This window comes from Takifugu rubripes, chromosome 11, assembly GCF_901000725.2.
Source record: "Takifugu rubripes chromosome 11, fTakRub1.2, whole genome shotgun sequence".
Classification (NCBI taxonomy): Eukaryota; Metazoa; Chordata; class Actinopteri; order Tetraodontiformes; family Tetraodontidae; genus Takifugu; species Takifugu rubripes.
Genome location: NC_042295.1, coordinates 5,681,525 through 5,704,013, shown reverse-complemented (window position 1 = coordinate 5,704,013; position 22,489 = coordinate 5,681,525). Strand labels below are relative to the sequence as shown.

The 22,489-nt window shown below is 41.6% G+C and overlaps 1 protein-coding gene across 7 annotated transcripts in view; it reads right to left on the bottom strand.

Moving 5' to 3' along the window:
• Window positions 1-22,489, bottom strand: part of LOC101064058 (sodium channel subunit beta-2) — a 69,934-nt gene that overhangs the window by 29,620 nt on the left and 17,825 nt on the right. For 3 of the 7 annotated variants that reach the window (XM_011616850.2, XM_029843733.1, XM_029843734.1), the window contains exon 1: window positions 12,581-13,271. The exons of 1 other annotated variant lie outside the window; for it this stretch is intronic. In XM_011616850.2, the coding sequence (XP_011615152.1) occupies window positions 12,581-12,665 (85 nt within the window). In that variant the 5' untranslated portion in view covers window positions 12,666-13,271. Of the gene's footprint in view, window positions 1-12,580; window positions 13,272-17,199; window positions 17,797-18,005; window positions 18,199-20,377; window positions 20,595-20,680; window positions 20,842-22,489 lie in introns of those variants that run through there. 3 more of the 7 variants (XR_003889991.1, XR_003889990.1, XM_003975971.3) reach the window with 3 other exon arrangements.

Here is a 22,489-nt window from a genome sequence, read left to right as displayed (position 1 = left end):
TCCCTTCTTCCCTTAGTGGTGAAGACTTCATGAGCTTCTTCACTGATAAAGTTCTAGCTATCAGAGAGAAAGCTAACCAGGCCATCCCAACAACTGGACCATCACCAGATGTGCTGACTGTGGGAACATACAGGGTCTCCAACGAGCCCTTAAACTCCTTCACCCCTATATATTTTTCTGAGGCGTCATCGCTAATTCAGAAATCCAAGACCACCACGTGTCTTTTAGATCCCATCCCAACACACCTGTTGAAGGATGTTTTACCATTGATAGGCAGTTCTATCCTGGACCAGATCAATGGTTCTTTAGTGTCAGGTTATGTACCCCGGTCCTACAAGGTGGCAGTGATTAAGCCGTTGCTTAAAAAACCATCACTGGATCCTGATGTCTTGGCAAATTATAGGCCAATATCCAACCTTCCTTTTATCTCTAAAGTTCTAGAGAAGGTGGTGGTGACTCAGTTACTGGAGCACCTGCAGAGGAACAGCCTGTTTGAGATGTTTCAGTCAGGCTTTAGAGCTCACCACAGCACAGAAACAGCACTTCTTAAAGTCACTAATGATCTTCTCATAGCTTCCGATCATGGACTGGTCTCTATGCTGGTTCTGCTGGACCTCAGTGCTGCTTTTGATACAGTTGATCACAGCATCCTGTTACAGAGACTGGAACAGGGACTTTAATGGGATTAAAGGGACAGCACTAGACTGGTTTAGATCATACTTATCTGATAGATACCAGTTTGCCCATGTCCATGGTGTTCCCTCTTCATACAGTAGGGTTAGCCATGGAGTTCCTCAAGGTTCTGTACTCGGACCAATCCTCTTCACATTGTACATGCTTCCCTTAGGGAACATTATTCGGCAGCATGGGATAAATTTTCATTGTTATGCTGATGACACTCAGCTTTATTTATCCATGAAACCAGAGGAGACAGAGAAGTTAGTGAAGCTTCAGACCTGTCTTAAAGACATAAAGTCCTGGATGTCTTCAAATTTCCTCCTCCTTAACCCAGGAAAAACTGAGGTCATGGTGTTTGGTCCTGAACCTCTCAGGGATAGATTAGATCATATAATCACTTTAACTGCCATAAATATCATTTATGTTGTCATTTTATGTCTGTAGAATATTTTATTTAACATTGTTTATTTTTATGAATATTTAATTCCTTTATTTAACACATCATACAGGCGGAAGTGGTTTCTGTTCTTTGTTTAGTGACGGACCTTTAATGTGGTACTCCACTTCACAAACTTTTATTTGAGGTAATACTGCAAGAAGAGGAGTTGCAGAAGACATTATTTTTAAGACGTTTTTCTTTGCTCATGGTGGACTCATTCCCTCAGGGGTGCAGCCAGCGATGTAATCTGTTTTTCTTATGTTGCGTTTGTACGTGTTGTATATGTGAAACCTGTTTAATTGTGTGTTGTGCTAAACAGTTCGACGGTGGTGATGGCGTTTACGGCGATGTCGTGCCAATAAATCATCTGTGTCAAAAGAACTGTGGTCCGTGCTTTTCTGACGGGAGTGATAATCACTCTAGATGGTATCTCATTAACATCTACTCTCTGTGAGGAATCTAGGAGTAACTTTTGATCAAAATCTCTCCTTCAACTCACACATTAAATTAGTCTCTAGAAGTGCCTTTTTTTCACCTGAGGAACATCTCAAAGATTAGGAAGCTACTGACGCGGCATGATGCTGAAAAGTTAATTCATGCTTTTGTTACTTCCAGGCTGGACAATTGTAATTCTTTATTATCAGGGTGTCCAAACAACTCTTTAAGAAGCCTCCAGTTGATCCAAAATGTTGCAGCCAGAGTTCTGACAGGTATTGACAAAAGAGATCACATAATACCTGTAATGGCGTCGCTTCATTGGCTGCCCGTTAAATTTAGAATAATTTTTAAAACCCTTCTTTTGACCTACAAGGTCCTCAGAGGCCTAGCTCCATCCTACCTGGAGGAGCTAGTGATACCTTATCAGCCCAATAGACCGCTCCGCTCTCAGAATGCTGGTCTACTTGTGGTTCCCAGAGTTTCTAGGAGTAGAATGGGGGGCCGAGCATTTAGCTACCAGACCCCCTGCTATGGAACCAGCTCCCTGTCCAGGTACGGGAGGCTGACTCCATCGCTACTTTTAAAATCAGACTTAAAACCTACCTCTTTGAAAAAGCTGATTGTTACTAATTCTGTAGTTCCAGTTACTATCATAGATAGACAAATTATCATACTTAGGGGGTTGTCTAATCGTTAGGTCACATCTTAGTTATGCTGTTATAGGCCAAGGCTGCCAGGGTCTGGAAACATGATCACCTGACAGGCCTCTGTCACCCCACTGGGTCATGGTTTCCTCTCCTCTACTCATTTCCTCCTCCTCATCAAGCAGACTAGTTATGCTGATTCCTGTGTAGTTTTTCTGCTCCCCCCCCCCGCCCTATTCATTTACAGGTATCGCCACCTTCAGAGCTGCATGATGACCTCCGGCCCCGCTGACCCGTTGTATAGTCTCCTCTCCTCTCCCCTCCCTCTCCCCCTCCTTCTCCTCTCCCTCTCCTCTCCTCTCTTCTCCCCCTCCCGCTCCTTCTCCTCTCCTCTCCTCTCCTCTCCCTCTCCTTTTACCCAGCCGGCCATCAACAGGAGGGTCCCCCTACACGAGCCTGGTCCTGCTCAAGGTTTCTTCCTGTTAAAGGGGCGTTTTTCCTTGCCACTGTTGCTTGTCTGGGGTTAGGCCCTGGGATTCTGGAAAGCGCCTTGAAACAATTTTGATTGTATAAGACGCTATATAAATAAAGATTGATTTGATTTGATTTGATTCTCCAGACAGAGATACATGTCACAAAGATTCAATCACATTCTTAGGGTTGTTGGCAGAAAAAGAACATAAAGCTTCTCAAAAGAAATTACAATACTGTCAGGAAAACTTGATCTATTTAGGCCAATTGATTGCAAAGGGACAGAGATGTATTTCTAATAACCATTTGGAGGCAATTCGCAAGGCTCCAAAGCCCCGGACAGTTTGAGAAATGATGACATTTCTTGGTAGTGCAGGATACTCCTCTGCATGGACTATGCCAGTTTAACAGGTCCTCTGGGAGCCATGATCGAAGACACTGGGAATGCCCAGTTACACGGTAATCTGACTTGGACAACAGATGGTTTGTTGGCTTTCGAAACAGTCAAACAGTGCCTTCAAGAGGCTCCAGCTCTGGCGCTTCGTGATTATTCTAAAAATGTCCTATTATATGTGTCAACTTCTACAGGAGGCAAGTATGCGTGTGCGGTGCTTTGTCAGCCGACGGGAACAGGGACAAGCCCTCAGCCAATTGCATACTATTCAACTGCCTATTCAGATGTCGAGATGGGACTTCCACTGGGTTATCAAGCACTGGTGGGGACCTATCTGATGTAGGAAAAGGCGTAATCTGTTACGATGGGCTACCCTGTGACTATTCTTTGTCATCATAGTTTGCGAAACCTTTTGAACTATGGTAAATACACATTGACAATGCCTAGACTCAGAGACTATCATAGACTGTTGGAGCAGGAAGATTTGGTTTGGATTTTGGTCACTTTGGTTAGGTGTGTGACAGCCAATCCGGCTGAAAATCTGCCAACCCACGAAGATTGATAACCACCATGACTGCGTTCAAGAGGCAGAGAAATATTCAAAACTCAGATCTGATTTGCAGGCTTTGCCACTGCAAAACTCAGAGGTTGAATATTGGACAGATGGCTCTTGTTGTCGGCTTGGTGAAAGTTTGAGCGCCAGTTATGAAATCACGGAGCCCAAATGTCCTGATTTTGTCGTTGTAAAGGCCGAAACGATACCTCAACCAGCCTCTGCACAGCTTGCAGAACTTGTGGGGCTAACAGAAGCTTGTCTTTTGGCAGAGGGAAAGAAAGTGACCATCTACACCAACTCTGCATATGCACACAATGTGTGTCATCTGTTTGCAGCAGTGTGGAAAAGTAGAGGTTTCAAGAAGACAGACGGTTCCCCCATTCAGCATCATGTTCAGATCATTAAACTTCTACAAGCCATGATGAAACCAAAATAAATAGGTATTGCTAAATGTGCAGCACACAAGACCGACCAGTCTAGAAATACACGAGGAAATAAAGCTGCCGATGATGCAGCAAAAGCAGTTACTGGAGCAAACAGGCCTGGCAAGGTCTTTTTGGTCACTCATGAAATAGATTTGGAGGAGAGGGTCACATTACAGGACGTTGTTGCCATGCGAAACGATGCCTCTCCCTTGGATAAACAACTTTGGTGAGATCGTGGTGCCAGAAATTCTTCTGGCCTCTGGAGACATCATGAGGGCCTGATTGTGGCACCCCCAGACCTCTTAGGTCTGATGATCCTGGAGGCACATGGTTTGGGGGAGGTGAAAAGAAATATCACCAAAGAATATGGTTTTTGGGCTCCTTATCTGCTCGAGCAAATCGATTATGTCATTGGCAGATGTGCTATCTGCCTGAAAAACAATGTTCGCCGTGGGGTAACAGTTCCCCCGGGCTATCTTCCAACGCCCACAGGTCCCATGCGGGAACTAGTCATTGACTTTGTCGACATGATTAGACCAGTGGAAGGTAAAAGATACAAGTTGGTTGTTGTGGACAGGTTTTCCCGGTGGATCGAAGCATGTCCAATGAAAAGATGCCCAATTGGTTGCAAAATGTTTCTGTCGTGAAGTCATCAGCAGGTGGGGGCTTCCATATCGAATATCTTCAGACAATTGTAGAGAGTTTCGCGATTTGCACTTGACACCACATGAACTAGCAACAGGCAGACAAATCCCAACTGGCGCACAAGTGGCAAAGGCCCAAGTCTGGCACTTCTTGAGGATGAAATACGTGCCTATGTTAACTATTTGGCTATTCCTCATAAAAGAATATCCACATATGTTTCTGACAGGCAGCAGCAGGAAGAGGCACAACAGAGGCTCGACAGGCAGAGGAGCACCACAATGCCACTGGAGATAAGGTATTTGTAAAGGTATTCCAGAGAAAGTGGTTTGACGAGCGTCGTCAGGGTCCATTTGAAGTTGTCCATTGTTCCGGAATTGTGGTCCAGGTTAAAGGATCGCCAACGTGGTATCATCTGTCACATTGTGTCAAGGCTCAGAGTGAAGTGACAGCACATGCTCAGGCCCGTCTTCCAATTCATTATGTAGAGAACGAACCAGAGGTGTATGATGACCCTGAGGGTCTACACCGAGTGGAAGATGTGGGGGCTGTTGTATTGCCTCCTTCAGTTGGCGTCAGAAAGGACACCCAACACAACAACAGGGACAGAATTTCGAGGTCGTTAATCGCCAACGCCTCCCAGACATTGAGTTACCAGACTCTCTTTCATGAACTTCCCAAGAAGCCTCAGCAAGTCACCACCAAGGTAAAACCAGGCCAACAACTAGAAGCACAACCAGAAACACAATTACAAGTTCAACCGGAAACTCGCAAAGCAAATCTGCAAGGACGTGCGATCATCCGAGTCGCTAAAGAACACGAAGTTCTTGTAGTTCGAGTAGTTTATGGGACTGCAGCTTTACTTCCTTGTGATTGTTCAGAGCGTGAACTTGTCCCTCACCAAAGCTTTGTGCTGTGGGCCGCGCCGGATGCGAAATTTATGGATTTTTCCAACTACTCTGAATATTCTAAATATGTGTTTGTTAACAATCACAGGACTGTAAAAGTTGACGGCGATTGTAGCGTGCTTATCCGTAGAGTACGACCAGAAGATTAAAGTATTTATGAGTGCATGCAGTTTGGGATGCCGATGTGGATAGTGGTGCAAAACCCATTCCAGAACATAGGTTTACTCAATTCAATTTGATACTGCTTGATAATGTCACCGGTGAGCTGATGTTAAATCCTAGGGATGAGTCCGAACAACCTATTACAACCAATATAAGGACTCTATCCACCCCCATCGTAACAACTCCGTCCATGACCACTGTGACTACATCATTTGCCACCATAGTGACCACTCCATCACCTACTACTACGTTATCCACTGCTAATATGACTCTGCAACCTGCTCAAAGGGTGCAAATAGTTCCGGCGATTCCGCCACCTCCTAGAGCTATAGTGGAGGACACCTTCAGTACAGATTACTTGGGTAAAGGGAAGCTAATTGACTTCTCCAATACAATTCAACCCATTGTGTCACACAATGTAACCTTGAGACAGAAACTAATGGCTGATCACTCAGCTGGTCGAGTCCGTGCCAAGTTAAAACATGATGCTAAATGGAGAGCATGTGGATTTGAGAGCATGTGGTTTCAGCAACTGACCCATTCAGTTAGATAGATCTATCTATCTATCTATCTATCTATCTATCTATCTTTCTGTATATATATATATATATATATATCCTCCTTTCCTCTACTATCAGAGCAGGACAGCACCAGGGCCCGGTAAGATCCACGCCTACTGGCTTAAGAAGCTGACTGCACTCCATGAACGCCTGGCAGCACAGATGAACCAGCTGCTAACATCAGCTGGTTCATCTGTGCCCAGAGTGGCTAACCCAGGGCCCACGGGGCTTGCAGGGGCTTGTCCTTCCATGATAGCCTCTCAGGTTCCTCCTCCTTGGTGGGCTTTTGTTGCCTGAGGCATTCACTCAGCAGTTGTCAGTGGCCATCCTCTTGATGTACTCTCGGAGGCTTATCGTTTCCTCCTGGACAGTAGTTCGGACACTTACTAGTCCTCTGTCCCCTTCCTTTCGCTTTGTGTACAGCCTCAGGACACTGGACCTAGGGTGAAACCCTCTGTGCATGGTGAGGAACTTCCTTGTCTTGATGTCAGTGGCTTGTATCTCTTCCAGTGGCCAGGGTATTATGCCAGTGGGGTATCTGATTACTGGCAGGGCGTAGGTGTTTATGGCCTGGATCTTATGCTTACCATTCAGCTGACTTTTCAGGACCTGTCTTAACCTCTGTAGGTATTTGGCTGTGGCTGACCTCCTAGCTGCCTCCTCATGGTTACCATTTGCCTGCGGGATCCCCAGGTATTTGTAACTGTCCTGCATATCTGTGATGTTCCCTGCAGGTAGGTCAACCCCATTAGTTGCGATCACCTTTCCTCTTCTACATACCATCCGCCCACATTTATCTAGCTCGAATGACATCCCGATGTCCTCGCTGTAGATCCTCGTGAGGCGAATCAGAGAGTCGATGTCACGCTCATTCTTGACATACAGCTTGATGTCATCCATGTAGCGGAGGTGGCTGATGGTTGTTCCACTTCAGAACTTATACCCATAGCCACTCTTGGTGATGATCTGGCTGAGGGGGTTTAGGCCTTTGCAGAACAGAAGGGGGGACAGGGCATCTCCTTGATATATGCCACATCTGATGCTCACCCATGCAATTGGCTTTGAGTTGGCCTCCAGAGTCATGTTCCACAGCTTCATGGAGTTCTGGATGAACTCTCTTAGTGTCATGTTGATGTTATACAGCTTTAGGAACTCCAGTATCCATGTGTGCAGCATTGAGTCACAGGCTTTCTTGTAATCAATCCAGGCAGTGCACAGGTTGGTGTGCCGCGTCCTACAGTCCTGGGCAATTGCCCTGTCGACCAGTAGCTGGTGCTTGGCACCTCTGGTGTTGTTCCCTATGTCTTTCTGTGCTCTGCTCATGTATTGATCCATGTGCCTGCTGATCTTCGCCGCTATGATGCGTGATAGGAGCTTTCATGTGGTGCTGAGGCAGGTTATGGGCCGGTAGTTGGATGGTATTGTGCCCTTCTGGGGGTCCTTCATTATGAGGACTGTCCGGCCCTGGGTTAGCCACTCTGGGTGGTTCCCTGATGTTAGCAGCTGGTTCATCTGTGCTGCCAGGCGTTCATGGAGTGCAGTCAGCTTCTTAAGCCAGTAGGCCTAGATCTTATCGGGCCCTGGTGCTGTCCAGCTCTTCATTTTGGACACTCTTGTTTGGACGTCTGCTAAGGTGACAACTGCTGGGTCTCTTTGTGGCAGTTGGCTGTGCTCAGTCTGTAGGTCTTACCAATATATATATAGAAAATACATACAGAAACACATTATATTAAGTAAAGTAAGCTGCCATTAGAGTCAAGTTGAGTGGGTCAGCGGGGTCGGAGGTCAGTATGCAGCTCTGAAGGCGGCGATATCTGTAGATGAATACAGAAGGGGGGAGCAGAAAAACTACACAAGAAATAACACTAATAATAACACTAGTCTACTTGGTGAGGAGGAGAGGAGAGGAGAGGAGAGCATTTCCCAGTGGGGTGACAGAGGCCTGTCAGGTGATCATGTTTCTGGACCCCAGTAGCCTTGGCCTAAAGCAGCATAACTAAGATGTTAACCTAATGATTAGATGACCCCCCTAAGTATGATAATTTGTCTGTCTATGATAGTAACTGGGACTACAGAATTAGTGATAATACACTTTTTCAAAGAGAAAGGTATTAAACCTAATCTTAAAAGTAGAGATGGAGTCAGCCTCCCGTACCTGGAAAGGGAGCTGGTTCCACAGCAGGGGGGCCTGGTAGCTAAATGCTCGCCCCCCCATTCTACCTCTAGAGACTCTGTGGACCACAAGTAGACCAGCATTCTGAGAGCGGAGCGGTCTGTTGGGTTGGTAAGGTGTCACTAGCTCCTCCAGGTAGGATGGAGCTAGGCCTAATTTTAAAAATTATTCTAAATTTGACGGTCAACCAATGAAGAGATGCCAGTACAGGAGTTATGTGATCTCTTTTGTCAATAGCTATCAGAATTCTAGCTGCAGCATTTTGGATCACCTGGAGGCTTCTTAAAGAGTTGTTTGGACACCCTGATAATAAAGAATTACAATAGTCCAGCCTGGAAGTAACAAATGCATGGACGAAATTTTCAGCATCATGCCCCATCAGTAGTTTCCTGATCTTTGTGATTTTCCTCAGTTGAAAAAAGGCACTTCTAGAGACTATTTTAATGTGTGAGTTGAAGGAGAGATTTTGATCAAAAGTTTCTCCAAGATTCCTCACAGAGAGATTAGATGTTAATGAGATACCATCTAGAGTGATCATTTGATCTAATCTATCCCTGAGAGGTTCAGGACCAAACACCATGACCTCAGTTTTTCCTGGGTTAAGGAGGAGGAAATTTGAAGACATCCAAGACTTTATGTCTTTAAGACAGGTCTGAGGCTTCACTAACTGCTCTGTCTCCTCCGGTTTCATGGATAAATATAGCTGAGTGTCATCAGCATAACAACGGAAATGTATCCCATGCTGCCGAATAATGTTTCCTAAGGGAAACATGTCCAGGGTGAAAAGTATTGGTCCAAGTACAGAACCTTGTGGAACCCCATGGCTAACCCTACTGTATGTGCCATGGACATGAGCAAATTGTTATCTATCTGATAAATATGATCTAAACCAGTCTAGTGCTGTACCTTTAATCCCAACCTTATATTCCAATATATGTCACAGGATGCTGTGATCAACTGTATCAAAAGCAGCACTGAGGTCCAGCAGAACCAGCATAGAAACCAGTCCATGATCTGAAGCTATAAGAAGATCATTAGTACTGTGATGTTATCCCATACTCTTCCTGTTTTCTGAGAATTCAAATAAACCTTTTAAAAACACATTTTTGTTTACAGTCTGCATTTAGGTGTCCAAATTATCCTGAACCGTGACCAATATGGACCCCCACAATGCATTCTGGCACATGTTGATGTTTCAAGGTGCACTTATAAGCCGGCACACAAAGACTCAGTCAAACTTTATGAACACCCTTCAGGACCTCTCTTTGAGTGTCACTGTATTCATCCAAGCTTCTTCTGCCCCACAGCAACATCCTCAGTTTCGGGCTCTGAGCATTACTCCTCCACTGTTTGAGTACCAGGAGGAAGAAGTCACCTTGCCCTCTGTGCTGGCCAACCTCTCTACACATTCAGAAGCATGTGGAAGCTGGTTCACTCCGCTGCTCTATGTTCATCCTAATGCTCCCAGTGGCAGGCCAACCAAGTTCAAGTCCTGGCTCTGTCCCATCACTATTGAGGGTCTGGCTTTCCTCAAATTTTCTACCCTTCCTGGTGGACTTCCATAAACTTGCTCTTCGACGAGAGCCTCCAGCTGGATTTCTACTGGGACAATCGTAACAACCCGGGCAAGGTGCCAGGAGGCCCCGATTGAGGTGGAGGTACCGATGTAGTTCAGCTGTTCTTTGCTTTTTGTGGGATTTTTTTTTTTTTTGGTGTTTTTCTCAGGCTTTGTAGGAGGTGTGGCTGACCAATTTGGCTCACGTCAGTGACACCTATACCTGCAGCAGATGATCAAGCTATGGTTGCTGTGTCTTTGGAAGAAGCCATTGTCTGCTCTCTGTTCCAGCACAGATTTTTTGGAGATTTTAACCCATGCTCTTTTGCCCCACGCTTTGGTGCCCTGCCGCTTTTTTCTTGCTTTTTTGGAGAATGCAAATAAACCTTTTAAGAATGCATTTCTATTTACTGTATGTGGTTTGGGGGTCAAAATTACCCTGAACTGTAACAACCAGCTTCTCCATGGAGATCAAAAATGGCAGGTTAGCCAATACAAAAGGCAGACACTTCCACCACACACTACTTTCACATCACACAACTTGTCACCAGTGAATAGCTTCATGGCACGTGCCAAAACATTTGCTAAAAACACATCCGAAAACCTTATATTCGAGTAATCTAGTTGTACACAGACTAATGGCACTATTATCTAGAATGAGCACAATGCCCCAATTGGCAATGACAGGAGCACAACAAGCCTCTATTTTGCTAGTACACAACTGAGAATATAACTTAACTTATAAGCAGGTACAAGCAAAACTTGCATGTCCTTATCCAAAGAACAAGTTCATATCACTCTGAAGAAATGGGTAACACGAGTCTGTGAACTTCTCAAAAGTATTCATTTTTAAAGCCATTCACCAGTAATGAAACTGTGTTCAAATGACTTGCTTATTCCAACTGTGTTTGTTTCTCAGTTGTCTGTCCAGAAATGTTGCCTATAAGCTTCAGGCAGTAACATGTTGGCTTTAAAAATCGCTGATTGCACGGCCTCATAATCATCATACTTGGAAATGGGTAATGAATAGAATGCCTCTCGCGCTTTGTCTGTCAATATGCACCAAAGCGTCAAAACCTAAGCAGAGTCCAACCAATTCTTTATATGTACTTTCTAGAACTCTAGAATTCCTTTATGATAGGAGGATTGTGTTTTATTCTATCATATCGAGCTGCAATCACTCTCATGTTTTATTGTTTCATGATTAAGTTGGAGTAAAAACAATTAATTATGCTGTTAAAATGTTAGAGCACTGTTTGCTGAAAACAATGGAGGCAAATCGGTTGCTCATCTGGAGACTCAGTAGCAACAAAGATGAAATCACAATGAAATAAGTGCAATTACTCATAAAAATAATTTACCCGACCTTACCTTCAACCCTAGTCTTCATGCATTTCTATTTGAGTACTGCTCCAAACACGTTTAATGTAACACAACAAAAGAAAACTTTACATTTGGCCTTACGAAGTGGAGAGCTCAAAGTGTCTAACAGAAATTTTAATGTAACATTTTGTTCTCATTTACTTGTGCTATAATGTCCTGAAAACTTCGAATCAGTCAAGGTTTTACCACTGAAACCTCAGCAAAACTCGTAGAGAACTTGTGACGTCATGTCGTTAAGAAACTATGAGTTCATTGGGCCCATTCACAAAAAACAAAAATAACAAAAAAACTCAACCATGTTTTTTTTTTTAGGAAAATAATATAAAATGATAAAGTACAAAAAAGTGTGTGTTGCCAGGTGGAGCGAGGAAGACAGTCTGGTTACGCCAGCATTTAACCAGCTGGGAAATTGGCCAGAGACGCGAAGGGGTGCTCTAAACTTCTCCCACCAGGTCCTAAAAGAAAAACAAACACATGGCACACACACCATCCACAGACAGCACAGCCAAGGCCATGACAGCACTAGAGGGCTGTCACTGTGTGTGTGTTTGTGTATGTGTGTTTGTATGTGTTTGAATGTGTGGATATGCACAGATTATGCTGAAAGCAGTGATGAAGATAAATTTATTATATAGGTCCAAAACATTACAGTAGTGTATCGTATTCATGCTTATATCATGCATAAACAAGCATATATGAAATTTTACAAATAGAATATGTGACAAATTATTGTCATGCCTTATTTTATTTTGTATTTTGACCAAAATACCACTTCATTTTTGTCTATCTGCTTTAGTTTAATTTTTTTTGTTTTTGTACTGTTTTGAAAATTGCTTTATGTAAAAAAAAAAAAAAAAAACAGTTGTTGTGGTTTATAATTATTTCGTGTAGCTTTTTTTTGCTAGATATGGCACTGCATCATGTAAAAATGCAAGATATGCCATGGGAAGGCTCTAAAAAGGTTTAAGTGCAGGGGTTTTTGTATATATGTGCACCAGCCATGCAGTACCGGAATCATCCAAGAAAAAAGAGGGTGGATAGAGGTAATAATAAAGAAAATAGATCCAATGTTTGAAAATGAGAGATTGACCAAAAAGTTGGGTAAGAGTATAGCAGAGAGCAATGACAGGGTGGATTTAGAAACAAACTCACCAAGCAGCAGTGCAATTATCAGACCAGTATGAAGTAGATCTCCTGATCTCAGCCATCCAGAAACACTCCTGTCCAATGATGCCATGACAATTCTGTCACTTGAGTCCAGTCAATAAATCAGCTGTGTATATTTAGGACGAGCTGGAAGTTGAAGACCTGCTCTCAGTCCCTCCCTCTTCTGTCCTCTGCACTATGTTCCAGAAAAGAGTAGAGTATAGAAGCGCTCATGTGAGGATGAATTCCTTCTGGAAGCTCTCCCCTAACCAGTTGTTCCCTGTCCTGCGTTCAGACCGAGCACAAAATCACAGCCTGTGAAGGACAAGCTGAGGAATGCAGCAGTTGGGGAAAAGAATGCCCTGGTCTCTGTTGCCTCTCTGTCCTTCCCCTTCCTGTCTTCTTTCGTAACTGAGGCTTTCAGGCTCGTCAGTGATGAAAGAAAAGCAGTGGTTAAAGAAAGCAGCAAAGGAAATGCAACCAGGGATACACTGGCAGAGCTATAGCAGTGAAGCAATGCGGCTTCAGAGAAATGAACCATTCCAGGGCTGGCAGCAGCTGCAGCACAGGGAGGTAAAGGCTGAAGTGAGGAAGAAAGAGCAAATGAGAGGCATAGGGCGGCTGTAGAGAAGAGCCAGCAAGTACAGCAGAAAAGCACGAGCCTGTGTCGTCCTCCAGCCTGCAAGGAGATGACTGAGTAACAGAGGTACTGCAGAGATAGAGGTGAGGGAGGGGGAGGGAGGGGAGAGGAGGAGAGGGATGGGAAGTGATAACTGCCACCACATGCAAATACATGCACCCAGTAAGGCTGACTCAGCCTAAAAGATCTTGATATGGTCCTATACCCCACACTCCTCAACAAACTGACATTTATCCAGGTTAATGCAGTTGCTGCACCACTGATTATCACTGCAATGCATCACCTCTATTTGATTTTCTGGATTTATCCTGACTCTGTTTCCTGTCCCAACATTTGGCTCTGTACCCAGTATCAGATACTGTCACTTTAGGTTTGTTGAGGTACTCAGTGAGCAATTATTCTAAAAGAGGGATCTGAACAATCACAGATAAAAGATTGAGATGTGTAATTAATGTGTCACCTTCCCTGAACATACAGACTGAAACACTTGGTCCACAATAGTTTCATTTTTAACCATCTCCTATTTGTGGATTCACACAATTCCAACTGAGCTCAATGTAGGGACACAAAGAGCACTTTATGGTAGATCATCATTTGTTTAAACACTGACACAGATGATGGTGATGAGGTATTTAGCAGAGTGAAAAGCTGCATTATTTACTGTTCAGCATATCTACTGCATGACATGATTTGTTGGCAGTATGCCTCATTTCCTAAAGTCCAGCCCAGCAATCCAGATCCATCCAAAGGTTGATTTGCAAAGTTGTAGTGGTGCATTCCTTGGTGTCAAACCATGAAATAAAAATTAAAGCTTATTTACATATCTGAAACAGAATGAGACATGATAATTGTTTAATTCCAGCACATCCATTTATTATTTTGGCTTTCTTATTAATGTTCAAGTTGGATTTGTTGCATTTTAATTCAAGAGTTTAAGCAAGAAAAAAACCTAATGGACAGTTTTACTGCAGAGGAACATGGAATTAGCACATTTTTAAAATCAGAGAAGTGCTCTATTAGCACCTGGACAATTACTGATGGATATCCATAAATCTATTCTGGCTTTGGTGTGTGCGTGTGTCTGTTTCTGTGTGTGTGTTATTTTATTTTAGAATCAGACCAATAAAACCCAGCCACACCAAAAATGAGCACATGCAGACACCTGCTCGGGATAGCTTGACTTTGGATGTGGGATGTAGAAAGGAGGCGGAGATAAAGAAGACATAATATTAATGAGGAGCAAGTAAGATGGAGGGAAGAGATTAGCTGGGGATTGAAGGTCAATGTGGTCACAAGATGACAGTGAGCGTGGCAAAAAGAGAAATGGTAGGAGGAACACTCCCCCACCCACACTAAGTGGGTGGGGGTTAAATATCAGATTGCGGGACTATGAAGATGATGAAATTCTGAAGTGAACTACATACAGTTCTCAGACTTTGCATCTCTGTGACTTTATCAAGTTTTACTTTGAACATTAAATGTCTCCTTAAACTTGGGCAGATCTCCGTGTATGAGCATATGACTGCATATGCACAACTGACCCCAGATCTCTCCTGATTCCTCCAAATTAAACAAACAAACAAAAAAAAAAACGGTCAAAATATAGGAAAGAGCCTTAAAGGTTGACACTATCATGTGTTGCATAAATGCAATAAATCTTTGTGCATCTGTTTTTAATCTTTAAATTTGTATATAATTTCTTCATTTAGATAAATGCATGTCTTCAGTTTAGTTAGTTTTAAAAAAAAATAATTTTGAGGAGGGCTTTGCCCTAGTTTCATAGTGTAAGAAGGCTAATAAAGACATAAAGCTTCTATTGTTGTTTATTTTATTCTATACTACTTGAATTTGTATGGTAAAAACAGGTTTTTGTATATATCAGTATTGTGAAACATCAGCATACTGGAGCAGATCTGAAGTTAGCAGCAACAATTTTGGTTCTATATGCCTGTCCAACATGCTTAATGACAAGAATATTTATGGATTAATCAAAACAAAGTTGCTGGCTGTAAATGTGGAAATCCAAAAACAGCCTAATGGAGGCAGTCTGAGGCACTCTGAATATATAACAAAAATAAAAAAAGATAACAATAAAAATTGAACAGGGATAACCATTGTACAGTTAAAACAATGTCAATAAAATAATAATAAAATTAAAGATGGACACAAATTAATGACTCTTCTTAGAAGTCAAAATTTAATGTCACTTATTTTGTAGAGTTGTTAAGTTATTGTACTTATTGCAAGAGCTACTGGGCATTTTCTACTAAAGGTAATACATACATTTATAGTATTTGTTGACAAAAATCAGAAGTGCTTTGTAAAGACATTTTATTTTCTATTGTCACAGCTGCGGGCAATCATGCCCGTGAGCCGCTTCGCCCCGCACACCTGTTGTGCATCAGGACTCTAATGAACGCTCGTCTTAAACCCCGGAGGCACACCTGCTCTCTGCCAGATCGTTATTTGTTCCCGATGACTTTCCAACGTATTCCTGTTTGCCTGCCTGCCCGGTTCCGGCCTTGCCTGTTCCTGACCATTCTGGTTAACCTGCTCCCCGGTAAACTCTGTCTGCCTTCTGCCCGATCTCGACCTTGTCTGTCCCCGACTATTCTGTTCTGCTTGCTCCCCGGTGAATCCTGTCTGTTGTCTGTTTCTGACAATAAAGCGGTGTTCAGCCAATCTCGTGTGTCGCCTTTGGGTTCTCATCTGGTGCCTGATATGTCCATATTTATGAACTCTGACAGATGTGTTTGAAAATTTGTTTGTCTTATTGAAGTATTTTTTTAAATTGTTAATTGACAGTAAATTCACATGCAAAGTCTGTAACCAGTTTCAGAAAATAAGGAAAAAGAATTACATCTATATCTAACACTTAATTTTTTATTCATGTAATCTAAAACAGTTAAAACATTTTTTTTTTAATTCCAATAAACATTGAAGAATGTCATTAAATGCAAACAATCTGACATATTTAAAAAAACATAAAAACTCCCAACAATTAAGATAATGTTGGCATTTTGTTGATTCTAGGGAAACAAAAGAAAAGTTCAACCTATTTTTGTTTCATACATACAAACTTGGACATGCATGTGTTGTTACGGTCTGGGTTTTAACAGGACTCAAAAGCAGGCAAGAACGCAGTGATGAAAAGTCCAAAACCAAGTTTTATTTAGCAAACACAAAAACGGCAGTCCTCCTGGACTGCAGGGAAGCACAGAGCCAACGGGTTAAGCTTGTTTCAGAAGTCCAGCCGGACAGCATGAAGACCTCAAACAGGCAGGGGAACGCACCAAAGACAAGAGACCAAAAAAAAAAAAAAAAATCACCAAAATATTCCGAGTACAACAACACTCCAAAGTCACCAAAAACATCAAAATACTCCAACACTGGTAGGCAGGAGTCCAGTCCTTAAATAGGCGGCTAGATTACAGATAGACTGCAGGTGCATCAGTCTGTGGCAGGAGCATCGCTCTACCATGCCCCCTGCAGGAAAAAACAACCTAGAAGCCTGGACCCTAACATGTGTCGCACTACAAAATAATGAGCATGCTTCAGATAGAAAACTTTATAGATCTACCAGTTTTGGTCTAGACAACTTGATAATGTTGAGGTATATACATGTACTGGTATATGTAAATACATATACATGTATATAATAAAATGTTTTTCTTTGTACCACACAATTGATGGTGCAATATTTGTTACATTACAATGTGGATAAAAAATGTATTTTAAAATCATGAACTGTGAGACATATTTTACAATACAGATAGATAGATAGATTTTTTTTTTTCTCAAGCACTAGCCTGGTTTAGATCATATTTATCAGATAGATACCAATTTGCTCATGTCCACGGCATTCCCTCTTCATACAGTAGGGTTATCCATGGAGTTCCACAAGGTTCTGTACTTGGACTAATCCTTACACGCTCCCCTTAGGAAACATTATTCGGCAGCATGGAATAAATTTACGTTGTTATTCTGATGACAGAGCTTTATTTATACATTCCACACATGGATAAAACTACTGATTACTGAAGATATTCAGCTGTTTAGAATGGGTGAACATATCTGAAAGATAACAGGAAAAGACAGAAGCGTGATCAATAATGTCTTAATTTCATCCAATCTTGCAACCCAATAAAACAAAAGCAGAGCAAGTTAGTAGGTACAAATTTTACACCTGCATCTGAATCACACTTCAGCATTGGCGTAGACAGATTAATATGAACATTAATATGAATATTAACATTAATATGAATATATAATAGTGAAAATTAATTACAGCTATGATATAGTCATAGATAATCATTAAGACAAAATAAATTATTGGAAAGTTTCATGCAAAGAAAAAATAAACCTTTAATTTGATTTAGCAGGGTAGGCTTCACACCTAAACACACAAATATGCTTGAGACAGAAAATGGATGGATGGACATTTTGAATTTTTTTAATTTCATGTTGAATTCAGATAGAACACACCAACACGCCATGTACATTGTTGCATATTTACCGGAAGAGAAATCAGGGATGTCGGGTGTCATCCAAAATTGGCATCGGATGGCCAAACTACAGTTGCCTATTGACAAAGGAAATAGTCCCAGTAGAAATTGCAAACACAGATACTGAGAAAATAAAAAGTAACTGTTGAATATGGATTTTTGTGTTAGCATGATTTAAAATAGTGTCTACATAGCATGGCAACAAAATCAGCATACATAACAAAAGAAAAATCATCATGCATCATTTTAATATTGAACATTTTGCATTTTACTGCAAACTCTTTACCTTGTTCCTTCATCTGCAACACCTTCAGCCTACACTTTTCCTTCCTCCTCCATCTTCTCCTCTGAGATCAGTTCCTGTTTCTGATATCGACGAAGACATTTTACTATTACCATAGACAGGATCAGAAGAGCTAATGCTCCACCTACGGATGCCCCAATTGCGACAGCAATAGTTGAATCCCTTGGAGGAGGAACTGAAAGGGATAAATAGGGTGGAAAGGGTTAAATAGGGTGCATACAAACAATAAGAAGAAGCTGCATGCTGGGTAAAAGCTTTGATAAGTTTAGGCTGGAAACATCAAAGTACTGCTGTGTTACCTTCTATTACTAGGTTAAAGAGATGGTGAGAAACTGAGCCAATCTTGTTCATGAATAGGTAAAAAAAGCTGAATCCTCACTACAAGTTACCATATCAGTCACTTTATAGATTGTCAGTTCAAGGTGTTGTGTGTTCTCAGTACACTAACAGGATCTGTATCCAAATTTTCATTATTGGTGTATTTGTTCATATTCTTTGCAATGGTTTAAGATTCAACAGTCAAGTCTGTTCCATTACTGTATAATGATGAAGGAAGTCAGCTACAGTCCACTGGGTCATGATTGATGAACAGGCTGAGGGCAGAGCCAACCTAGTCTGTGAAAACCAATGATGGGTCAGGGATCTTACATACTGAGCCAATGCTACATTATTTACAGTAACCATTAATTCCTGCTCACAACTCATAATTTTTTAAGGTCCTGCACATTTTCACAGCTGTTCTTAGCACTGCATCCTTCTGGATAGAGGCCTCGGATGGTGTTACAAGATCTGCTGGAGTCATCTTTCAGGTTTTGGGAAGGAGTCACAGTTATGAGTGCTTAAAATAAATCACTCTATTCTCTCCCTACAACCCGTCAAACAGCTCTGTGCATGATAAACACTTGAGACTGCCGTATTTCAATACATCCATGTCCTGCCCTTTGTCCACCACCAAACTCTCTGACTGGTTCTCCATCAATTACTGGTGAGACTGTATCTGTACGTCCCACATAATCACTTTTGGAGGCATGTCACCATCTTGACATCAGGATTTCCAGTCCAAATACATGGGTATGTATTACATGGTTATGTACCATCTAGCATTTTACAGCCTGCTTGCCTGGATTGTCTCATCGCTTTTGTCTGTGCACAGCCTGCACCATGGGTATTGCCTGGTGTGAGAGCACATGGTCTCTATTGCTTTTGTGCTTCTGTTATTTGTGCCTTAGTGCTGTCTTCCAATCCTGTGTTTTTCAACCACTGGTAGGTTCTGCCACTTGAATTGGTTCTTGAATTGGTTCTTCCTCATCAGTTTTATGCTGCCTGAGATATATGCTCTTTCTGATAAGAAAGAATGCATCGTTTGTCCTCTCATCCTCGATATTGGCCTTGGTGCTCACTAGTCATCTACCTCCCTCTTTCCACTTATACTCAGGGTGGAATTTCCCATGCATTGTGAAAACCTTCCTTGTTCTATTATATGGCCTCTTTCTCCTCCATTGGCCTGCTTAATACATCAGCAGGTTATCCGAGGACTGTTTTTGTTACCTTGGTCTTTTGATTCAGCCTTGCCACACTCTCTAGGGATATTTGGCCAGTGGCAACTTTTTGTGACCTCTTCAATGACTCTTTTGTGTAGGATCCCAATATAGTTGTAGCTGTCCTGACATCTGCAATGTTTCCTTTGGTCAGTGCATTTCCTTCAGCCCGGTATACCTTTCTTATTGTTTACAATTCGACTATGGTTGTCGAGATAGAATGGCATTTTGATAACATAGCTGTAGATGCTGGTGGTGAGGATAAAGAAGAGAGTGTCTCATTCCCTCTTGGCATACAACTTGATCTAATTTATGTAGAGCAGATGGCTGATGGTTGTATTTCATGTTGTGCTCCAGCAGCTAATTGGTTGATAGCTGAATGAGAATGCCTCCTTCTGAGGGTACTTTGGGTTCAGGACTGTCTGGCATGCAGTTCAACCTGCTCTGCCACTGCCCTTGGCAATTTCACATTTCATACCAAACCCTGTGTCTGCTCTTATTGGCTGTAGCACTTTTTAGGTTATATGACATGATTGGACAATAAGCATGCTAGATAACTTCAGCAACTGCCTGACTGTTGTTGAGTACCATACGACTGCCTTACCCGATTTGGGTCTCAGTTGCTAATGGCTTGACTGTGTCTCACAAATAAGTTGCTTTATACAAATGCATCTTATAAATCACTAAAATGTAATGTCAATGTAACTCATTCCATGTATATACTTACAAGGTTCAAATCAAATCCAAATTAGCTACACAGAGATCAAGTTTTAAGAACAACAAAGCCTTAACTAGTAGATAAGGATAACGTCTTACGTTTGGTGACAACATTGAGCTGAATTCGACCATGTCCACTGATTCTGTCAGGTGGATTTTTTACATAACAGTTGTAAATTCCTTCATCCTCAAGCTGAACATCGGATAGTGTGAACGACAGGTCATTCTTATCCAAGTTTCCGGCGAACAGCACTCTCTCTCTGAATCGTTCAGAATGCAGAGGCACCATTCCTTTCTTCCTAGAATATGTCATAAACTACAGAGAAAAAGACAAGACATTGTCAGCTTTTAAAGGTTCAGAATTAAAGAATACTGGGAAATGCATCACAAATTTTGTTTTACCTTCTGTTCTGTACCATTCAAGGACTCTTGATAAGTCCAATTCATGTTAAAGTGTGTTACATCAATCTTGTAACAGGAAGTAAATATGCAGGGAATTTTGACAGTTGTTCCATTCAATGCATTAATGTAATTGGACCCACTAATATCCATGCCTAAGCAAGCTGTAAAAAAAGGAAGCTCAGTGTTAATAATGTAAAAAATCAACAATCATAAAAACAGCATTTTTTTCCCTTCAGGAGCCAAAGCAAAAGTGAATTAACTTCTTTTCTGACAGGCAGTTGAAAGAATTAAAATAAAACAGAAAATATGTGTGAGTAGACATATACTGTGTGGCCAAAAAATTGTCGCCACTTGGATTTAACAAAGCAGTTGGTTAAATTCCTCCTATTGAAAGATTACTGAATTAGTGACTACTTTTTAGTTGGCAACAACTTATTTAAATCCAACTGATGCAATGGGTAGCTTTTTAATTCTTAAACTATTTTGAAAGGTTCATTATATGATTGTGAAAGTCTATTATTCCATTTGAGAATAGTAAAATCATTGTCACAAATGAAGCAGAGAAAACAGATGAGGAGACTGCAGAACCTAATAACATTGGGTTAAAACTGGAAGGATGGTGGGGAATCAAAATGGCCTATTACCCTTAAGAAATCCCGATCGGTGAGGTTCATTGGAATAAAGCTTTAATTTGCTATGGAGGATTAAAAATTGGACTCTGGAGCAATAGGTTATGTAGTTCCCTGAGTCCAAATTTAACCTTTTCCAAAATGATTGATGCATCAAAGTAAGAACAGAGGCAGATGAATTGGTGGACCCATAATGCCTAGTGCCTACAGAACAAGCCTGTTGCAACAATGCCATCATCTGGGGTTGCTGCAGTTGGTCAGGTCCATGTTCAGAAACTGTATGTGCCTACAGATTATGATTCATTATGTGAATATATGGTATTGAATGACCAGTCTTATTCCATCAATGTATTTGTTTCTCTCTGATATCACGAGCATATTCCAAGATGCTAATACCAAGATTCATTGGGTTTATTTTGTGAGGCATTATTTCCACACATCACCACAGAATCAAGACCTTGGCCTGACCGAGAATGTATGGGATGTCCTGGAGAAGGCTTTGCTTAGTGGTCTGACTCTCCTATCATCAATACAAAATCTTAATGCAATGCCGGATGGAAATAAAGCATGTGACATTGCAGTATCTTAAGGAAACAATGGCACAGCAAAGGCATCCCTAATCAAAGCTAAAGGTGGTCCAACAAAATATTAGAATATGTAATCTTCATCTTTTGGTGGCAGCTTTTTTATTTTTTATTTTTTAACCAGGCAGTGTATGGTGGGTGTCTTGGGTGTATAAGGGCTACAGGACAGAAGGCAAATCAGCATAGAGGCACAGGTTAGGAAATGACAATAAAAAGAAAGAATTGTAGGGATAGTAGGTAAATAATTTTAAGGTCAGGTTTTACATTTGATGAACCAGGTGAACCATAAAGGAACCATAGTCTTGGCTCTTCTTTTGGTAAGGTTCAATCAAGCTTCACTTCAATTGCCACAAACAACAAAGTCAATGACCTCAATCAACCATGATTCCAGACATTGATGTATGAAAAAGCAAAATCATCAGTGTTCTGCTCATTATTACAATAGTGGGTGAAATTTGATTGGTAGATAACCATCTCATAGCATCTCATAAAACAACACCGGATGCAGTTGCAATGCATTTCCATTCTGAAACATTTGTTTTTGACAATGAATTATGAATTATGTAACTGTAATATGGCTGATGATTTCAAGAGAT